At 47.6% G+C, this 18842-nt stretch overlaps 1 protein-coding gene across 2 annotated transcripts; it reads left to right on the top strand.

Moving 5' to 3' along the window:
- Nucleotides 1–526: 526 nt before the first annotated feature.
- On the top strand, nucleotides 527–15285 carry ABCF1 (ATP binding cassette subfamily F member 1). Of its 2 annotated transcripts, none has more exons than XM_036120390.2 (25): nucleotides 527–683; nucleotides 5288–5334; nucleotides 5755–5838; nucleotides 5975–6101; nucleotides 6253–6290; nucleotides 6375–6482; nucleotides 7808–7882; nucleotides 7968–8084; nucleotides 8932–9033; nucleotides 9399–9521; nucleotides 9941–10041; nucleotides 10139–10224; nucleotides 10524–10663; nucleotides 10749–10897; nucleotides 11185–11268; nucleotides 11461–11585; nucleotides 11786–11898; nucleotides 12035–12206; nucleotides 12362–12436; nucleotides 12528–12598; nucleotides 13672–13704; nucleotides 13788–13956; nucleotides 14139–14203; nucleotides 14290–14362; nucleotides 14505–15285. In XM_036120390.2, exons 1-25 carry the CDS (start codon nucleotides 611–613, stop codon nucleotides 14669–14671), a joined length of 2517 nt encoding a protein of 838 aa, XP_035976283.1. In that variant the 5' UTR covers nucleotides 527–610; the 3' UTR covers nucleotides 14672–15285. The 2 variants fall into 2 exon arrangements, with proteins under 2 accessions (XP_035976283.1, XP_035976280.1); XM_036120387.2 differs by having other exon boundaries at nucleotides 528–683; nucleotides 5972–6101.
- Nucleotides 15286–18842: the final 3557 nt, after the last annotated feature.

The raw sequence follows: 18842 nt of genomic DNA, 5'->3' as shown, positions 1-18842 counted from the left end.
GTGGTGGTGGTTTAATGGTTGTATATATGTCAAAACTTTGATCCAAGTGTACATTTTGCAGTTTATTCCCTGACAATTTATTGTATGTGCAGTTTATTGTGTATCAATTATACCTCAGAAAAACTGTTAGCCCCACCACCACCACCAAAAATGAACCCAAGCTTCACCACTGTTAGGCGACAGTTCATCGTTTACGACTCTACACTTGATGGCTTTGCAACGTATCTCAACACCAGGCCTCTTCCTAAGTAGATGGACTGCGTCTTTCTGCTCCTACCACTTAAAAAACAAAAACAAAGGAAAAAAGGATGCCTCTGCTCCTCCGCACTAGTCCGAAATTACTACGTTCAGTACTTAGTCATGCAGCGTCGTGGAGTCACCGGCTCAGGATTCCCGGACAGCCGTAAGTGCTTTGTCGACGTTGTGGGACTAAGCGGACGCCGGCTCCGCCCCGTCCCCGCAGGCACGCCCCCGAGATGACGGCGCCGCGCGCACGTGCACCGCCGAAGGACAGGGCCGGCGGTGGAGAGCCCGCCCCCTTCGGGACCCCACGCTGCCGGAAGCGGAAATAGCGCCCGGCGTCTCCGGAGTAGCTGCAACTGCCACCGCGATGCCGAAGGGACCCAAGCAGCAGCCGCCGGAACCCGAATGGATCGGGGACGGAGAGAGTACGAGCCCCACAGGTGAGGCTGATAGGCAGGGAACCAACGAGGGAGAAAAGGGGAGAAGAGAGTACGCGTGTTTTGGGAAGGGGTCACGGGGTGTGTGACAGACCGGGCCGTGAGGAAGGCCACTGCGCATGCGTATAATGGGGCTGGAAAGTGTTTACCCAGGCCGGAGGGAGTTGGGTGGGAGCGAAAGAAAAAGTGCTGGGCTGTCGCGAACGAGTTTCAGTGGGACTGGGCAAGAGACAAGGAAAAGCATATGGTGCTTTGGGAGAGATGGGGAGAAATCAGAAAGTCCCCTTTCTCTTTTGGACATCTTCCCCACCATACTGTATTCCACACTCCACAGGAATCTGTCAGCAGTGCCTCATACCCCTCCCACTGCGCGCTCATGCACGCACGCAGACATGCCGCGCCACCCACCCATACCCGCTCGGGGGCGAGAGGATGACTTCCTCTTGAGCTCTTGCATAATACACATCAGGTTCATCTGGAGCAGGAGTGTAGTGTAGCTAGCTACTGGGTGTTGGAATGAGAGTTAAGGTTTACTTAAAAGTAGCGAATGTTTGTTGAGCAGCTGCTTTTAATCACGATACATACTGTGCTTGGGGGCCGGGGAGAAAAAAATAGGAAGACATACTCCCAAATTTGAAGGCACTCCAAGGGGAGAGAAAATGGATACAAATAATTACTAGGTACACAGTGACTAATTTTACAAGCATTCATTGGGTGCCTCTTGTATACCTGGTACTGTGTAGAGAACTGGGAACGTAGAGATTAAAAAATAAGACTTGCCCCAAAGGGGCACCCAGTTTAATGGGGGGGACAGCATTAATCAGAAAGTAGTTGACGGAGTGATGAATGTGCTTGAGAATGCTATGAGACTAGAGCAGAGAGGAAAAGCATCTATTCAGACAAATAGGGTAGGAATGTCCGCAAATCCTCTCAGGAATATGTGGTAGCTGAGTTGATTCTGGAAGGATCAGTGTGTGTTAGCCAGGGGAGGAGCATTCCAAGCAGAGGAAGAAGTCTGTGCAAAGGTAAAGACAGGTGAGCCTGGCTGGTTCCCAGTATTGAGTGACTAATGTGATGGGGTTGGAAAGATGTGCAGGAGACAAATAATGGAAGACTTCATACACTATTCCAAAGACTTTAATCCTGAAGACATTAAGGAGGACTCATTAAAGTGCTTAAGGAATGATCTGATCAGCTCATCCCAACAACACTGAGCAGTGGAGAATGGCTTGAATTGGTCAAGATTGGAGGCAGGATGACCATGGAAGAGGCTCTGGCGATGATTTAGGTGAGAAGTAGTAAGAGTAAGCCAAGGCAGTGAAGACTAAAGAGTTACTGAGGAAATAGCATTAAGCAGGTCTGAGAACTGACTGAAGGAAGAAAGAAGAAGAAGGACACTCAAGTAACTCAGTGGGTAGTAGACTATTGCTTGAAATCAGGAATGGGCTGTAGGATTGGGAGTGGGAAGAGGTAAGGTCAACTTTTGAATGCCAAGTTGGGGATTTCTGGGAAACTTCTAAAGCAGATGGCAAGAAGAGAGATCTTAGGCTGGAAGTAAAGATACAGGTGTGTTGTTGAAACGTTGGATGCAGAGAAGTCTGCTAGGGAGAGTATGCAGATTGAAGCCAAAAGAGGACAGAAGACAGGAACCCGAAAGAACCTCAACAATTAAAGGAAGTAAGGGAAGGAGGCAGAAGAGATGAGACTGAAAAAGGTGAGGCGTCAGAGAAACTAGAGGCAGACCAGAAGCAACAAGATCCCTGAAATTAAGTAAAGACAGGAGGGAAGTAAAAGGTTGACGAGATGGTAGCATGGAATGTTGCAGAGAAGTATTGCAAAATCAGGACTAAAAATACACTTTTTGGGTTGAGCACCTAAGGGGACAGTGGCAACTTCGGATTTGAAGTATGTTCGGCAAGGAGTGGGAAATGAAGCAGAGCTGGTGTGGACTGTACTTTGGAGACTTCGTGAAGACAAGGGTAGCAAACAGTAATTGGGCGAGATGTTAAGGTTAAGGGAAGTGTTCTGTTAGGCTTTGGAGTTAGGAGCAGCTTAAGTGTGTACTGAAGGGGAGGAGCTGTTTGTTAGAGGAGGAGAGATGGAAGATATAGCATTGCTTAAACCATACTTAGCTTTTTCCTGGACCAAAGTGAGGTTTAAAATTCAAAAGAGATTTAAAGGAAGGAGAGTTGATGTGGTTGTGTTAGTCCTTGGGGAGAAATTAGTACCTGGGACGAGTCACTCCTCAGCGTTGTCAAGGTGAGCTGATCATGCCATTCCTTCTTCTGTATGGCAGTGGGTCCTTTGTCTTAAGGTCTTTAGGATTGGGGCGTCTGGTGCAGTCGGTTAAGCGTCAGACTCTTGGTTTTGGCTCAGGTCGTGATCTCTGGGTCATGATATCGAGCCCCGAGTCAGAAGTAAGGCTCCGTGCTCAGTGCGGAGTCCGCTTAAGACTCTTTTTCCTCGGGGCGCCTGGCTGGCTCAGTCGGTTAAGCGTCTACCTTCAGCTCAGGTCATGATCTCAGGGTCCTGGGATCAAGTCCTGTGTCAGGCTCCTTGCTCAGCGGGGAGCCTGCTTCTCCCTCTGCCTGCTGCCCCCGTGCTTGTGCACGTGCCCGCGCACTCGCTCTCTCAAATAAAATCTTAAAAAAAAAAAAAACTCTTTCTCCCTCTCTCTCTGCCCCTCCCCCTACACTCTCTTTCTCTAAAATAAATAGAATCTTTAAAGCAACAACAACAAAAATGTCTTTAGGATTAAACTCTTTGGAATAGCATATAAAACCTTTCATTATTTCTTCTGCACATCTTTTCAACTCATGATGTGGGGATCAAATTTTGAAATATGTTCTGGATGGAAGACACAGATTAAGCAAAGACAGACTACGTATGCCTGGGAAGGAGAGGTCAATGTCCAGAACATAGGTGTGGGTAGGGAAACATATAGCAGAAAAGATAGGATAGGACCCTTTTAGTTTGCAAAGCCTTAAATTATAGGGATTGTCCTTTGATAACTCCAGTTTTAGGCAGAGTAGATGTTCAGTAAAATGTTCCTGAATAATGGATTACTGTGGACTATGTGGAATTTTAGCCTAAAAATACTTAATGTGGGGGATGTCTGGCTGTCTCAGTTGGCAGAGAATGTGACTCTTGATCTCAGGATCAGGAGTTCAAGCCCTATGTTGGGCATGGAGTCTACCTTAAAAAAAAAAAAGAGAGAGATGGGTCGCCTGGGTGGCTCAGTCGTTAAGCGTCTGCCTTCGGCTCAGGTCATGATCCCAGGGTCCTAGGATCGAGTCCCGCATCGGGCTCCCTGCTCGGCAGGAAGCCTGCTTCTCGCTCTCCCACTCCCCCTGCTTGTGTTTCCTCTCTCGCTGTGTCTCTCTCTGTCAAATAAAAAAAAAAATCTTTAAAAAAAAAAAACAAAAACTTAATATGGTAGGTAGTAGATAGCCTTTCTTTCCTTCCTTCTTTCTTTCCTTCTTTCTTTCTTTCTTTCCTTCTTTCTTTCTTTCTTTCTTTCTTTCTTTCTTTTCTTTCTTTCTTTCTTTCCTTCCTTCCTTCCTTCTTTCTCTCTCTCTCTCTCTCTCTCTCTCTTTCTTTCTTTCTTTTTAGCTAAATGGTTACAGGAGTGCTCCTGGATAGAACTGGATACCAGTGGATGGATGGGATTGTTTGGAGGGGAATATGATGGTGGGTAGGCCTGGACAGGAAGAGAAGTTTTCAGGCTCCTGGTTGCATCCCTGTCTGATGGGGGCAGGGAGAGAGGAAGTTAGGCAGAGTAGTAGAGGGAGTTGCCTTCAGGGAAACAGGGTTGGATAGAACGCGGGGGCTGGAATTTGTTCAGTCAGGTTTTATATAGGACATCCCACTTTCGACCATGGGAACCCAAGCCAGACAGTCTGTCAGGTTGTTCTCTGGGATGAAAGACTGATGTACAAACAGTTAAATAAAACGCAGTGTGATTTGTGCTAGAATGTGATGTGAGCAGAGAAGGTGGGGCATAGACCCAGATACTCGTTTACTTACCAGAGAGCTCTGTTTACATGATCCTGTGCTTTTCACAAATGATACGGGAAACTGAATTTATAATATTTTTGTCCTACTTTTCCCCTCATGGGCGGCAGGGGTGGGGAGAGGGGACCTTCCCTTCCAGTATATTCTGAGTTAATAAATGGTACCACTAGTGCAACTAATTTTGCCAAGCTAAAAATATAGGAGTCATTGGGGCACCTGGCTGGCTCAGTCGGTGGAGTGTAGGACTCTTGATCTCGGGGTTGTGGGCTTGAGCCCCATGGTGGGTATAGAGATTACTTAAAAATAAATAAAATAATAAAATAAAATAAATAAAATCTTTAAAAAACAAAAAACATAGGAGTCATCTCTGAATATCGTGACTGCTTACTTCCCACCTCTGTCTTTACCGTATGAATTCTACTTCTCCCTTCCACTGCCACCAAGGCACCATTGTCTTTTGTGGGACAGTGCAGATGCCTAGAGAATGATAGAAAATAGTAAAATAGGGTGGAGCCACTGAGAGCTTTGCAGGGAAGGTCATGCTGCTTTGGAATTTGTAGATAAGCATTCACAATGTCTGCTTAACCTTCTAGACAAAGTGGTGAAGAAGGGGAAGAAGGACAAAAAGACCAAAAAAACGGTGAGGAAATGAGGGTTGTGGGTGAGAAACGACCACGGGTGTTTCCAATCAAAATATGGCCATGTGGGACACCTGGGTGGCTCAGTTGGTTAAGCATCTGCCTTCAGCTCAGGTCATGATCTCAGGGTCCTGGGATCGAGTCCTGCATCGGGCTCCCTGCTCAGCAGCGAGTCTGCTTCTCCCTCTCCCTTTGTGATCTGCCTCACTTTTGCTCTCTCAAATAAATAAAATCTTAAAAAAAAAAAAAAAAAAAGAATATGGCCATGTGAAGGAGGTGGGGGGTTCAAGGGAGGAGGAAAGATCTTGTCAAGAGAGGAAGGAAGGTGAGAGTGGACTGGACGGTCAGTGGGCCTGTGTGTGGCAGAGAAGGGCTTGGTTGGTCTCAGAGACACATTTACCTGTATCTTAATTCCTTTGCAGTTCTTTGAGGAGCTAGCTGTAGAAGACAAACAGGCTGGGGAAGAAGAGAAAGTGCTCAAGGAGAAGGAGCAACAGCAACAGCAGGTTCAAGTGTCAGGGGGTCCATCCACCAGCCCCTGCCTAGCCCACATTGGTTCCCTGAGCTCATGGGGAACTCTCTCGGGCAGAGATGCAGCAGGGGACTGGGCTTCATTGTCTTACTCTGTTTTCCTTTCAGCAGCAAAAAAAGAAACGAGACACCCGAAAAGGCCGGCGAAAGAAGGATGTGGATGATGATGGAGAAGAGAAAGAGCTCATGGAGCGTCTTAAGAAGCTCTCTGTGCCAGCCAGTGATGAGGAGGATGAGGGTAAATAAATGACCTGAGGGGAAATGGGTTCCCAGAATCCCTGAATCATGAATAGTAAAGTGCCTCATTCTTTGATCTTTGAGTTGGATTAGACTGAAGAACCAGACATTATAATCATTTCCTACCTCATCGTCTCCCCTTATCATTTCAGTCCCTGCCCCCATACCCCGAGGAGGGAAGAAAACTAAGGTAAGCCATATGTGTTGTAAACAGGGACCCCAAGGGGGCAACCTTGACCATCCCACTGACTTCTCCGGCCCTTTCATTCTCTAGGCTGGTAATGTTTTTGCAGCCCTGATTCAGGATCAGAGTGAGGGTGAGGAGGAAGAAGAAAAACATCCTCCTAAGCCTGCCAAGCTGGAGAAGAATCGGATCAATAAGGTGAAAGTGGCAGCTCTGCTGGTCACTCCCACCCCACGTAGCGCCTTCTGGCTGTGGTGTGGTAATTGCTTTGCTTTTTTCCCTGCGTTTATTTATTTAAATTTTTATTTTTTTTAAGATTTATTTTTAAGTAATCTCTACACCCAAGTGGGGCTTGAACTCACAACCCTGAGATCAAGAGTCAGATGCTCCACTGACTGAGCCAGCCAGGCCCCCCTTTTCCTGCTTTTAAACCAGTTCTTGTAGGGGCGTCTGGGTGGTTCAGTTGGGTAAGCATCCAACTCTTGATCTCAGCTCAGGTCTTGGTCTCAGGGTCGTGGGTTCAAGCCCCGCGAGTTCAAGCCCTGCTTTGGGCTCCATACTGGGCATGAACCCTGCTAATTAATTAATTCATTCATTCATACATACATACAAACTAACAAGTTCTTCTAGGTCTGTCTTCCTGACACTATCACATTAGCTTTTTAATGTCTATTCTCATCACTCAGAAGTCTGCAATGATTCTGTGGCCTTCAGACTCAAGATCTGAAACAAAGGACCTCAAGTCTTTGCTCTTCCACTTGGACCCTTCTGCAGGGTTACTTGGGATTCTTCCATGTGTGTGTTTTAGATCAGCCTGTTCATACCTTAGCATTCATTTCTATGTCTTTTGAAGCATTTTTTGGAGGTTTTTGTTTGTTTGTTTTAAGTAATTTTTATATCCAATTACATCCAAAACCCCGAAGTCAAGAGTCACATGCTCTACCAACTGAGCCAGCCAGACACCCTGAAGCCTTTCTTTGTTCTTTATGCTGTGTCTTCCCTTTTCCTTCGAATGCCTTTTCCAAGCTCAACATCCATTATCTCCTCTCAAAATTTGCCCTCTCGAAGCCCTCCAGTGCTAGTGCCACCCCACCCACATTGCTTGTTCTCCTGATTTCACGGTCCCTTAGCTTTGCTAACATCATCTAATTAGCTCTTCACTGTTTCATCTCAAGCCGGAAGCTAGGGTTTTCCTAGATCTCGTTTTGTCTTCAGCAGCACTTGGTATAGTTAATTCCCAGTTCTAGATTCCTTAGAAATGCTTAGTAAAGGGGCGCCTGGGTGGCTCAGTCAGTTAAGCGGCTGCCTTTGGCTCAGGTCATGATCCCAGGGTCCTGGGATCGAGCCCCGCGTCGGGCTCCCTGCTCAGCGGGGAGCCTGCTTCTCCCTCTCCCTCTGCCTGCCTCTCTGCCTACTTGTGCTCTCTCTGTCAGTCAAATAAATAAATAAAATCTTAAAGAAAAAAAAATGCTTAGTAAACAACAAGGTAGTAAATTAATTTTCTGTCTGTGTGTGTTCTCCAGGCTGTATCTGAGGAACAACAGCCTGGGCTGAAGGGCAGAAAGGGAAAGGAAGAGAAGTCAAAGGGGAAGGCCGAGGTGAGGGAGTATTGGCAGGAGGAGGGTCCCCTGCTGGCCCTCAGGAATTAGAACATTTCATCAGACCTGCTGTCTTCCCTGTTAGCCTCACAATAAATTTGCTGCTCTGGACAATGAAGAGGAGGAGGATGAAGAAGAAGAAATAACAAAAGAAAAGGAGCCACCCAGACAAGGGAAGGAGAAGGCCAAGAAAGCAGAGCAGGTGTGTATTTTGGTGTTGGGAAAAGATGGGCTGAGGGACTAGCACTCTGTGGCCCTTGTTTTGGGGAGGGGAGGAGAATCTGGGGGTGTTTTTACTACTACAGAAGTTGACAAGCATCTGTAAAGGGCTACATAGTAAACATTACTGGCTTTGTGGACCCCGTACCATCTCTGATGCATATTCTTTTTTTTTAAAACGACTCTTTGAAAATGTAAAGCCATTCTTAGCTTGTGGGCCGTATAAAAATAGGCATCAGGTAAGCTTTGGCCCATGCCCCATTCAGCTCTTGATTCAGAGAGGAAAGGACCCTGGTGTTAGCTTCAGATGATCTGGGTTCTGGCTCTGCCATTCACCAGCTGTGTGACCTTTGCACCTCAGGGGGCTCAGTTGTCTGTGTGATCTAGTGATTTCTGAGGTCCCTGCACCTCTAGCGCTTTCTGATTCTGGATTCACGTAGATCACTCAGTGCTGTATGTTAGGGTTCCTGGACCTTTTCTTTGCATGTTAGCATGTAAGCCACAGAAATTCATTTGATACATGAAGAAAGGAACCTGTTTCATTTATTCCCCTCCCTCCCAGTGGTATGGGTAGTTAAATTTGTAGGTATGTAGAATTGTTAATATTTTATACATGCATGTTCATACCATTTGTCTCATATAATTCCTGGTGGCAGAAGTGGCTGAAGGACTCAAGGGAGCCCAGGGGTGTGTATGAGAGCGAGAGCACCCAGCAAGATATTTCAGGACTCGGGGTGGAGAAGGAACAAGCTGTGGGACTGGGTGAATGACATGAAATCTGAGTTCTAGAAGGAGTCTCTTGTTTTTTTATCACCCCCTGGTTCTCACAGGGTTCAGAGGAAGAAGAAGAGGAAGAAGAGGAAGGGGAGTCTAAGGCTGATGATCCTTATGCTCACCTTAGCAAAAAGGAGAAGAAAAAGCTAAAGAAACAGGTAAGACCTTGGTCGAAGTTAGGAGCATTTGGTTTTTTTTAATATTTCAGTGGGTGTGGGTAGTGCACCTGGCTGGCTCAGTCGTTAGAGCATGCGACTCTTGATCTTGGGGTTGTAACTTCAAGCCCCGCCTTGGGCATAGAGATTACTTAAAATCTTTAAAAACATATGTTTTCAAATAGGGGATATCTGAATTGGGAGGGCAAGAAAAGAGAGCTTCGGGGGTTACTGCAAGAAAAACAGTTGGAGTAAGGAAAGAAGTGTATCCTGTTAGCTTTTTTTTTTGGTGGCTGATGACATGTGGCTGTGTTGTGATGGATAACTGGCAGACAGTGGCCTCATAAGTGATTTTCCTTCCTTCTCAGATGGAGTACGAGCGCCAGGTGGCTTCATTAAAAGCAGCCAATGCTGCTGAAAATGATTTCTCCGTGTCCCAAGCAGAGATGTCCTCCCGCCAAGCCATGTTAGAAAATGCATCTGACATTAAGGTAAGGTCTGAGGGGGCTCCCGCCCAACCATTTTGCTCAGGGAAGCGCCACCTTTCCCTGAGAGGCCATGGCAGCCGAGGAAGTAAGGTATGAGTGGCTTAGTCCACTGGAAGAAAGCTTGGAGGCGTGTTCCATACCTTGAGTTCTGCCACCTTCAGCGAGAAAATAAGAAAACCAACAGAAGTAGAGGGGTCCACCCTTGGGGGCGAAGTAGGGTGGGATGGGCTAGACTGGCTTAGAATCTGGGAGACTGCTGTCCAAAGCAGTGGACAGGAAGGAGACCAGTGTGGTGAGGCGAGGGCCGTGCTGGAGCTCTGTCAGAGGCTTCTCAGCAGGGAGAAAGTTGCAGCTGCCATGTGAGAGGGGGGCTCTCATATACTTATTCCTTCCCTCTGCCACTGTTTCCCTGATGACTACAGCTGGAAAAGTTCAGTATCTCGGCCCATGGCAAGGAGTTATTTGTCAACGCAGACCTGTACATCGTAGCCGGCCGCCGCTACGGGCTAGTGGGGCCCAATGGGTGAGGAGAGGGGCTGGAGCTGTAAAGGGGAAGGGGCTGGAAGGAAAATAAGAAATTTTTCAGGGGTGGCTTGGTCCCAGTAGTTCTCATTCCCCAGCAAGGGCAAGACCACTCTCCTCAAGCATATCGCCAACCGGGCCTTGAGCATCCCTCCCAACATCGACGTGCTGCTGTGTGAGCAGGGTGAGGCCAGTGGTGGGACAGGGGCTTGGGGAGGGGAAGCGGGTCTGAGGGGTGGGCAGTTGGGGGAGAAGAGTCAACCAAGAACAGAAGAAATTGCGGTTATGGAGGGGCAAGGGTTCTGGGGGAGATTGGGGACAGGGAGATGGATGCTAAGGAGAGGAGAGACTAGAGAATATTTTATTTGGAACAAGTACAAAGTGTTGGGCAAGGTCAGGCAAACCAGAAATAGAGCTGAAGGAAAGAAGGAATGGGAGTCTTGGCTCTCTGGGTGACCTGTCTGTTTTCCCCTTACCCCCCAGAGGTGGTAGCAGATGAGACGCCAGCCGTGCAGGCTGTTCTTCGAGCCGACACCAAGCGACTGAAGCTGCTGGAAGAGGAGCGACGGCTCCAGGGGCAGCTGGAGCAGGGAGACGACACAGCTGCTGAGAGGCTAGAGAAGGTAGAGGAGATGGCGCAGGGGACATGGGCTAAGTCTTGGGGGTTTCTGGAACCTTCAGACATGTGTCCTCTTCTCCCTCCTCCAGGTGTATGAGGAATTGCGGGCGACCGGGGCAGCAGCTGCAGAGGCCAAAGCCCGGCGGATCCTGGCTGGTCTGGGCTTCGACCCTGAAATGCAGAATCGGCCCACACAGAAGTTCTCGGGGGGTTGGCGCATGCGTGTCTCCCTGGCCAGGTGGGCCACCCACATCACCACCCTTCCCCTTCCAGCCTCCATCTGCTGGGGGGCTTTCCCTTCTTCCCGTTCTAAGGCCAGGAGGGAGTTTTAAGGCTTTCTATTTCCTTCCATATCGTCTGCATTGTCAGACTCAAGATCTTTCCTCCCTACCTGGTAGTACATTTTCAATTACATCTCCTGCACAGGAGCTTCTTTGAGGAGAGATGGGGAAGGAGTGTTCTGTGGGGTTTTCTGAGCAAAGACCTTCCTACCCCGATCCTACATTCTGCCACCCCACCCTCTAGGGCGCTGTTCATGGAGCCCACACTGCTGATGTTGGATGAGCCCACTAACCACCTGGACCTCAATGCTGTCATCTGGCTCAATAAGTGCGTCACCCTCGATTACAGTCTTTGTATCATCGGTTCCCGTTCTGTCCTTGTCTCCTCTAGCTGTTCACACTCTGTCCTTACAGTTTAGCACTTCCTCTTTTCCTCCCTTTTTTCGTTGTCTGTCTACTTCCCCTGACTTAACCCTAACCTGACCATTGTGACATGTCCACACTCTTTTCCAAAACCCAGCTACCTCCAGGGCTGGCGGAAGACATTGCTCATCGTCTCCCATGACCAGGGCTTCCTGGATGATGTCTGCACCGATATTATCCATCTTGATGCCCAGCGGCTCCATTACTATCGGGGCAATTACAGTAAGTAGGATCATTTGTAGGAGGAGGAAAGAGATGAGGCCTCAAGAAAAGGCCTCAGAGGAAGGCTGCATAGGGATGTAGTGATAAGCTAAGTCTTCAGAGTCTAGGCAGTGATGCCCACCTCTGTCCTTACTGGTCCCGGTTGTCTCTCTGTTCGGGAGAAAGACAATGGTTGATGCTCATCCTTCTTTTCTGCCTAGTGACCTTCAAGAAGATGTATCAGCAGAAGCAGAAAGAACTGCTGAAGCAGTATGAGAAGCAGGAGAAAAAGCTGAAGGAGCTAAAGGCAGGTGGCAAGTCCACCAAGCAGGCGGTGAGCACCTGGGGATCTTCCTGGCCTGGGGGGCTCTTCTCTCAGTACGGAGAAAGGGGGGCCTCTGGGACACCACCCTTCATTTCAGGGACTGCTGTGAAGGGTGCGGATTTCTCCTTTTCCCCTTCCTTTCCAGGAAAAGCAAACAAAGGAAGCCCTGACTCGAAAGCAGCAGAAATGCCGGAGGAAAAACCAGGATGAGGAATCACAAGAGGCTCCGGAGCTCCTGAAGCGCCCCAAGGACTACACTGTGCGCTTCACTTTCCCTAACCCCCCGCCGCTCAGCCCTCCTGTGCTGGGTCTGCACGGTGAGCGGCTGCAGAGTCCAGCAGCACAGGGCGCAAGCATGTGCACCCCACGTCCTCCACCCAGCATGGGATCCATTTCTCTTCTCCAAGGCCAGGACAGGACCTTCAGGGGGACCCTGAACAGAAAGTGAATCACTTCTTTTCCTGGTTCTCAGGTGTGACGTTTGGTTATGAGGGGCAGAAACCACTCTTCAAGAATCTGGATTTTGGCATTGACATGGACTCAAGGAGTGAGTTGGTGTCGAGTGCTTGGGGATGGGGAGCTGGACTGCAGGGACAGTTTCTGGGGACCTCTTTAACTACCTGTCTTCCTCCTTGCAGTCTGCATCGTGGGCCCTAACGGCGTGGGGAAGAGCACCCTGCTCCTGCTGCTGACGGGCAAGCTGACACCAGTAAGTCCTGGAGCCAGGACAGGAGAGCGGGACAAGTGTGAAAAGGCACTGTTCACTAGATGCTAGAAGCAGGGAGCCCCCTTCTGTGCTGGAGATTTTAATACGGAACTCATCATCGAGGACTCATTGTCCTGAGAGGTGCTATAGAGGAGAACACTGTAGATCAGCGTCGGGGGGGAGAGCCAGGAGAAGAGGGGCTGGACTGGGGGTACCCCTCCCCCACGTGTGTTTTGGTTATACGAGAAATGCAAGTCCATTATAGAATGCTTAGAAATTGCATTAAGTCAGAGAAAACTCTGGAGATCACTGGTATTAATTTTGATGGATTGCTTTTTCTTTTTTCTCTGCAAATGTGCATATAATTTTTTTTTAACAAAAATGGGCTCTCAGATGAATTGTTTTACAGCTAGTTCTTTCAGGTAATGTACATTAAGCATTTTTCCATGCCAGTAGTTATCTGTGTCTTTTGTGGGTCTACTATGATTTATTTGATGTCAGTCACTTTGATCATTTCTGTTTTTTCACTGAAGGTCAGTTGTATAGTAAATATTCTTACCGTATGTGTTCATGAACGTAGTGTTTTTTTTAGGATATCCTCCTTAGAATTGCTTTTAGGACTTTTACAACACACTGCCATACTGTGCTTTAGATTGGTTGTAGCCCTCTTTACTCCCTCCAGGAAAGTGTTGAGAAGGGCCCTTTTCTTCACACACCACAGGGTGTTTTTAGATCCTCTCACAAACTGTCTCTTAACCCCTATCTGAGGCTGAAAAAGATGCCATTGGTGGGTCTTCCTGGGTGGGAAGGGGGTGTTCTTTGGTTGTGGTCAGTCCCCTCCTGGTTCTGAATCTGTGCTTTTTGTCTCCCCTCTTTATTCTCCTTTCACTCCCCTTTGGCTCTGTACTCTTCTCCTTTCCCGGGTGTGCCGTTGTCACATTAGGGAGAACATCCGGGTTCCCTTTCCTGCATGGACTACCGATTCTGGTATCTGTCTCCCCTTCAGAAAAGTTGGGATATGGAGCGGCAGCACCTCTCCCCTTTTCCTTATCTTCCCACATACTTTTTCCTTGCAGACTCGTGGAGAAATGAGAAAGAACCACCGGCTGGTAAGTTGGCTTTGGAAATTAAGGACTAAAGAGTCTGAGAGAGGAAGTATGATTTTCACAGACCACCTCCCTCTCTTGGGCAGAAAATTGGCTTCTTCAACCAGCAGTATGCAGAGCAGCTGCGCATGGAGGAGACACCCACTGAGTATCTGCAGCGGGGCTTCAACCTGCCCTACCAGGATGCCCGGAAGTGCCTGGGCCGCTTTGGCCTTGAGAGTCACGCCCACACCATCCAGATCTGCAAACTCTCTGGTACCACTGTAGGGGGCTAGGGAAGGTGTCCTCCTCCTTAATTTTCACACTTCCAGACTGTACTTCGAGTCAGAAGAGAAGAGGGGCTACGACTTGGGGAATCTCTGCATACACACGTTCAGCTTATCTTCAGAAACATAAGGCAGTGAAGTGTGATGGCCCTCCTCTTTCCTTTGCTACAGGTGGGCAGAAAGCCCGAGTTGTGTTTGCTGAGCTGGCTTGTCGGGAGCCTGATGTCCTCATCTTGGTGAGTGAGGTGGACTGCGGGGGGGGCTAAATGTGACAGTAATGAAAGGAATTGTAATGCTTGGTCACGGAATGTCTCCTCCGTAGGACGAACCCACCAATAACTTGGACATCGAGTCTATTGATGCCCTCGGGGAAGCCATCAATGAATACAAGGGCGGTAAGTTGGCTCAGGGTGCACCCTCTTCCTTTCCTTGGGGACCAGGCTGTAGTGTCCCTTCGCCAGAGCTCCCTTCTTTCAGGTTCTGATTCCCCTCTGCCGCCTGCCTCCCTGCCCTCCATTCTCTCATCTTTTTTCAAAGCTGTGATTGTCGTCAGCCACGATGCCCGACTCATCACAGAAACCAACTGCCAGCTGTGGGTGGTGGAGGAGCAGAGTGTTAGCCAGATCGATGGTGACTTCGAGGACTATAAACGGGAAGTGTTGGAGGCCCTGGGCGAAGTCATGGTCAACAGACCCCGAGAGTGAGTTTTCCTTCTGGAAGTCTCCTGAACGACAAGCTTGCGTGGCCTACAAGTCCCCTGTTGTCTCCCTTTCTCCGCTTGGACACCTTCCTCTGGTCTGCAGCTGACCCAGCAGCTACTTAGGCACAGGAAGGCGGAGCATGATCTTGATGTGACCAGGGTACCACTTTGATCGGTTCCTTTTCTCTGAAAGACCAGTCTTGTTTCAGTTTTCTTCAGATAACTAAGCTGGCCTTATCGTTGACGTCCCTCCGTATACAGAGGTGACCTTCATTGTGTAGGCTCCATCCAGCCAAGCTTAAGTGGCCAGTTGTCTCGAGACGCTTTTATCATTAAGAACCCTGCCTCTGGTCCACCTGAAAGCTTCAGGCCCAGCTGGTCTCCTGGTCTTTGAGTGGTGCTGCTCGTTTCTGGTGGATTTAACGTTGACTTACCGACACAAACAGCCGTTGCAGTGCAGTGCTGGAGGCAGGTTCTGAGGCCTGTGCTATTACTCAGCCCAGGGTTTGGTGCCTGCAGTCACTTGTCTAGTTTGGGGACTTGGGGGCAGGAAAGAATTGCCACTCAACTTGAATCTCCCTTTACAAGGGGAAGAAATAAAGGAGTTGTTGCCGCTTAGCTGTTTGGAGATTTCGTGGGAATTGGGACTGTTCTCCGTTTTTATTTGCTTTTTGTCTGTTTGCTAGCAGCATTCGGTATCCACTCTTCCCCACTAATACCAATGGCTCTAACTTGCAGTCTTGATGCATTTTAGATGGTGCTTGCTGTTTGAGGGGCCTCCCTCCCTTCCTCCAACCCTTCAGGCAGGAAGGAAAAGGTTCATCCCTTCCATCTGGGACTCTTGGGCCTCTCACTGTCCAAGCTCTGCCCTGTGGCAGAGTACCGGTCCTCTCAAAAGTTTCTGAGTCAACCATCGTGTACAGCACTGTGGGGTATACAAAAAGGAAAAGACAAGGTCTACATCCATCAATAGTCTAGCTACAGAAGACTTAGAAAATGAGACTTGAGCGTAAAGGTGATTTAGTTAGTTGCCAGATGTGTGGTACTCTAGATTCTCTTAAGTTGCCATATGCTCATAGAACGGAAAGATTATCCAGAACTTGATTATTTGACTGACAGGATCACTTCAGGGTGGGCCTTTTAAAAAAGAAGAGGAATTTAAATAATGAGAGAATAGGGAGCTATTTTTGGAATCTGGGAAAAGAGCAGACCGAAGGCCTGGAAAGAAGAAAAAACTATTTTGGGAGTTAATGAGAAAGCATGGCTGGTGTGGCCATTTTTCTTGCTAGAGTTAGTTTGGAGAGGTAGCTTTGGAAAATAACCAGTGACGAGTGGTTGGTGAGTTTAGGTGAGTTTAGGTGGTGGTGTGGCTGTTAGAAGCATGTGAAGTGGAGCCCATGACTTGTTGCAAGTGAGGTAACTAATGCTTAGGTGGGCTATGGGAGGGATGGGGAGGAAAGGACAGGAGAGAGGTGTGGGAATTGGGGAGAATTCTAGAAGAGAATGATCTGATGTGTCCAGCTCCAGAGGGAATATGAGGAGCTGTTTGGTTAAGACTTAGCATGGACATCTATTTTTGGTGAACTATTTTTTGACCATGTGAATAAATAATGGGCCTGAAGGACAGATTTTTATACTGGAAGTGCAGGTTTGGTGTGGAGATATCATTGTTAGGAAACATCTCAAATTAGAGAGGAATCATCCCTCTTATGGAATTTGAGGGGAAAAAAATCAGGGTCTTGAACCAAGCACCTGAGTAAGATGTTTCATGTAATTTCCACACTTCTGTGAAGTAAATCTGTCACAGAACAGTGGGAGCCAGGGTTCAAGTCCACTTACTAATGGCATGATACTGGACAGGATACTTCACCTCTTGGTACCTGTTTCCTCATCTGTGAAATGAAGATGATAAAAAATACCTACCTCATAGGGTTATTAAGGGATTAGATACGTAATTATTTTGTAAAGTGCTTTAAATTTTTGCTTTTGTTACATGTGTTTCACGTTACACACTACACTTAAAATTTTCAGTTCACTAGTCTAGAGGAGATGATACGCAAAATATGTAGGACTGTTATTTATAAAGTGAATGCCAAAATTTTGCATTTCAAGTTTTTGATCACTAATTTCACTGCAAGTACTTCAGATGCTCCAAAATAGCTCCTGTCCATGGACACAAATTGCACTTTTTCCTTCAATATACATACTTAATAATGGAATTATTAATAATGCACTTAAATATGGGCCAAAGGCTCCTCCTCCTCCAAAAAAAAAAAAGCAGCATAGAAATTAAATGCAAAAACAAAACAAAAAAAGCAAAAAAAAAAGAAAGAAATTAAATGCAAGAAGAACAAAAAAGGTGTGCCTGGATGGCTTAGTCAGTTGAATGTCCAACTCTTGATTTTGGCTCAGGTTGTGATCTTAGGGTTGTGAGATCGAGCCCCGCGTTGGGCTCCCCGCTCAGCACAGAGTCTGCTTGGGATTCTCTCTCTCCCTCTGCCCATCCTCCTGCTTGTGTGCGCACACACAAGTGCACGCTCTTTCTCTCTGCCTCAAATAAATAAATCTTTTAAAAACATACAGTTTACATGGTACAGTATATATGGGTAACCCAAAGCCTGGAAAATGGGATTTTGTTAACAGAATTAAATATTCTTATTCATAAGCAACTTTTGTTTTCTATAAGTCATGCACTAATGTACATAATAAGTACCACAGAAATGTTTTTGAAAAGCAGAGTCTTCTGCACACCTTCCTAATGAAATGAAGACTCAGAGGACAGGGACCTGCCCACAGTGACCCACCCTCAACAGAGAGGGTTGTTGCTGATATGATGGCTCTTGGGGTTTTTTTGTTTGTTTTTTTGCTTTTATGATGGCCCTTGTTTATCTGACTCCAGTATCCTGGACCTCTTCACTCTTTGTGTAAAATGTGGACAAGGTGACCAAAGCATGAGTCCTGGAGGGGCATGAGAACCAGGATAGCACTGTTTTAGGAACACCCAGGGGGGTTTTAGGGAACAGTGTCATACTACAATTGGAAAAGTGAAAACCAGGAGAGAGCCATGTGGCCATACAGCACTGAAACGGGGCCTGGGAGTGTCTGAAATTGCCGTTGTGTGGCCAGTGCTAAATGCAACAACGGAGACACTTGAACTAGCTGCTCTAGGGTAGTGGTTTTCACAGTGTCCCAGGCCAGCAGTATGAGTGTCACCTGGGAGTCTGGTAGGGCAAAGATAGGAACTCTGGTGCCTTTAGAGCATGTCAAAGGAAACGTGGTGCTAGGAAAGTAGGGGGTCATCTTTAAATCACGTGAATAAGGAAGACATCTCAGGAAGTAACGTTAAAGCCAAGGCCTGAAGGTGGTGAAGGAACTAGGTGAGTGGGAAAGAAGAGCCCTAGGGAATGTGCAGAGGCCCTGAAGCTGGGAGGAGCTTGACATAGGCAAGATATGTGGCTTGAACTTAAGCAGGGGGGCCAGGACACTCCAGGCTTGTAAGCCTTGATGGGGGTGGGACACAATTTGAGGAGCAATGGGAGGCCACTGGCATCTGCACAGTGGTGAGAATTGATCTGTTTTCATTTTTACAAAAATTGTTCTGGTTGCTGGGTGGAGGACACAGGAGATACTGAGAGAAGGGTTGAGCCTTGGAAAAGAGCTACCCTTCTTCCTCTAAGAAAATGTAGACTCAGATATTTTCAGGTGAAGGGGAAATGGTGCTCACATTGAATGGGGCTCACTCAGGAGTTTTGGTGCCAGATGAGCAGCAGTAAGTGTTGAGTTGGTGCTAGCAATTTGTACTGAGCCAAGATGGTAGGATTTCGTGTTTTTGCAACATTAGGTTTACTGCCCAAGAGTAGGAATGGGAGAATTAGAACAATGATTATGCAGAATTGGAGATGGAACTGGTGTGCCTGGGGAGGGATTGACAGAATGTTTACAGCGGGAAGGGTATTTGGGGGGCGGGGGGTGGACGGGGCGCGATGGGAGCAGAAAGAACAGACCAGCTGCAACGGAGAGAAGTGCCTGTGGGGACTTGTTGAAGGTGTGGAAATGGGTCAGTGGCTGAAATGTAGATGATCAGCCTTGTCCAAAAACAAAAAAAAAACTCTTTTAACAGGTTACTTTGGATTTTCATGGAGAATTTGAAAGAAAAATGGCTGAACTCATTTTTA

This window comes from Halichoerus grypus, chromosome 9 (assembly GCF_964656455.1).
Source record: "Halichoerus grypus chromosome 9, mHalGry1.hap1.1, whole genome shotgun sequence".
NCBI lineage: Eukaryota > Metazoa > Chordata > Mammalia > Carnivora > Phocidae > Halichoerus > Halichoerus grypus.
Note: the sequence above shows the minus strand (reverse complement) of the source record. Positions and strands in the feature narration are given on the sequence as shown.

What these genes read in the sequence shown, in the direction of transcription:
- ABCF1 (XM_036120387.2), top strand. Translation starts at nt 611, where the DNA reads ATGCCGAAGGGACCCAAGCAGCAGCCGCCGGAACCCGAATGGATCGGG. An exon ending in GAGGAGGGAAGAAAACTAAG is followed by an intron (nt 6,291 to 6,374) that starts GTAAGCCATATG and finishes TTCATTCTCTAG; the next exon opens with GCTGGTAATGTTTTTGCAGC. An exon ending in GCAAGTCCACCAAGCAGGCG is followed by an intron (nt 11,899 to 12,034) that starts GTGAGCACCTGG and finishes CTTCCTTTCCAG; the next exon opens with GAAAAGCAAACAAAGGAAGC.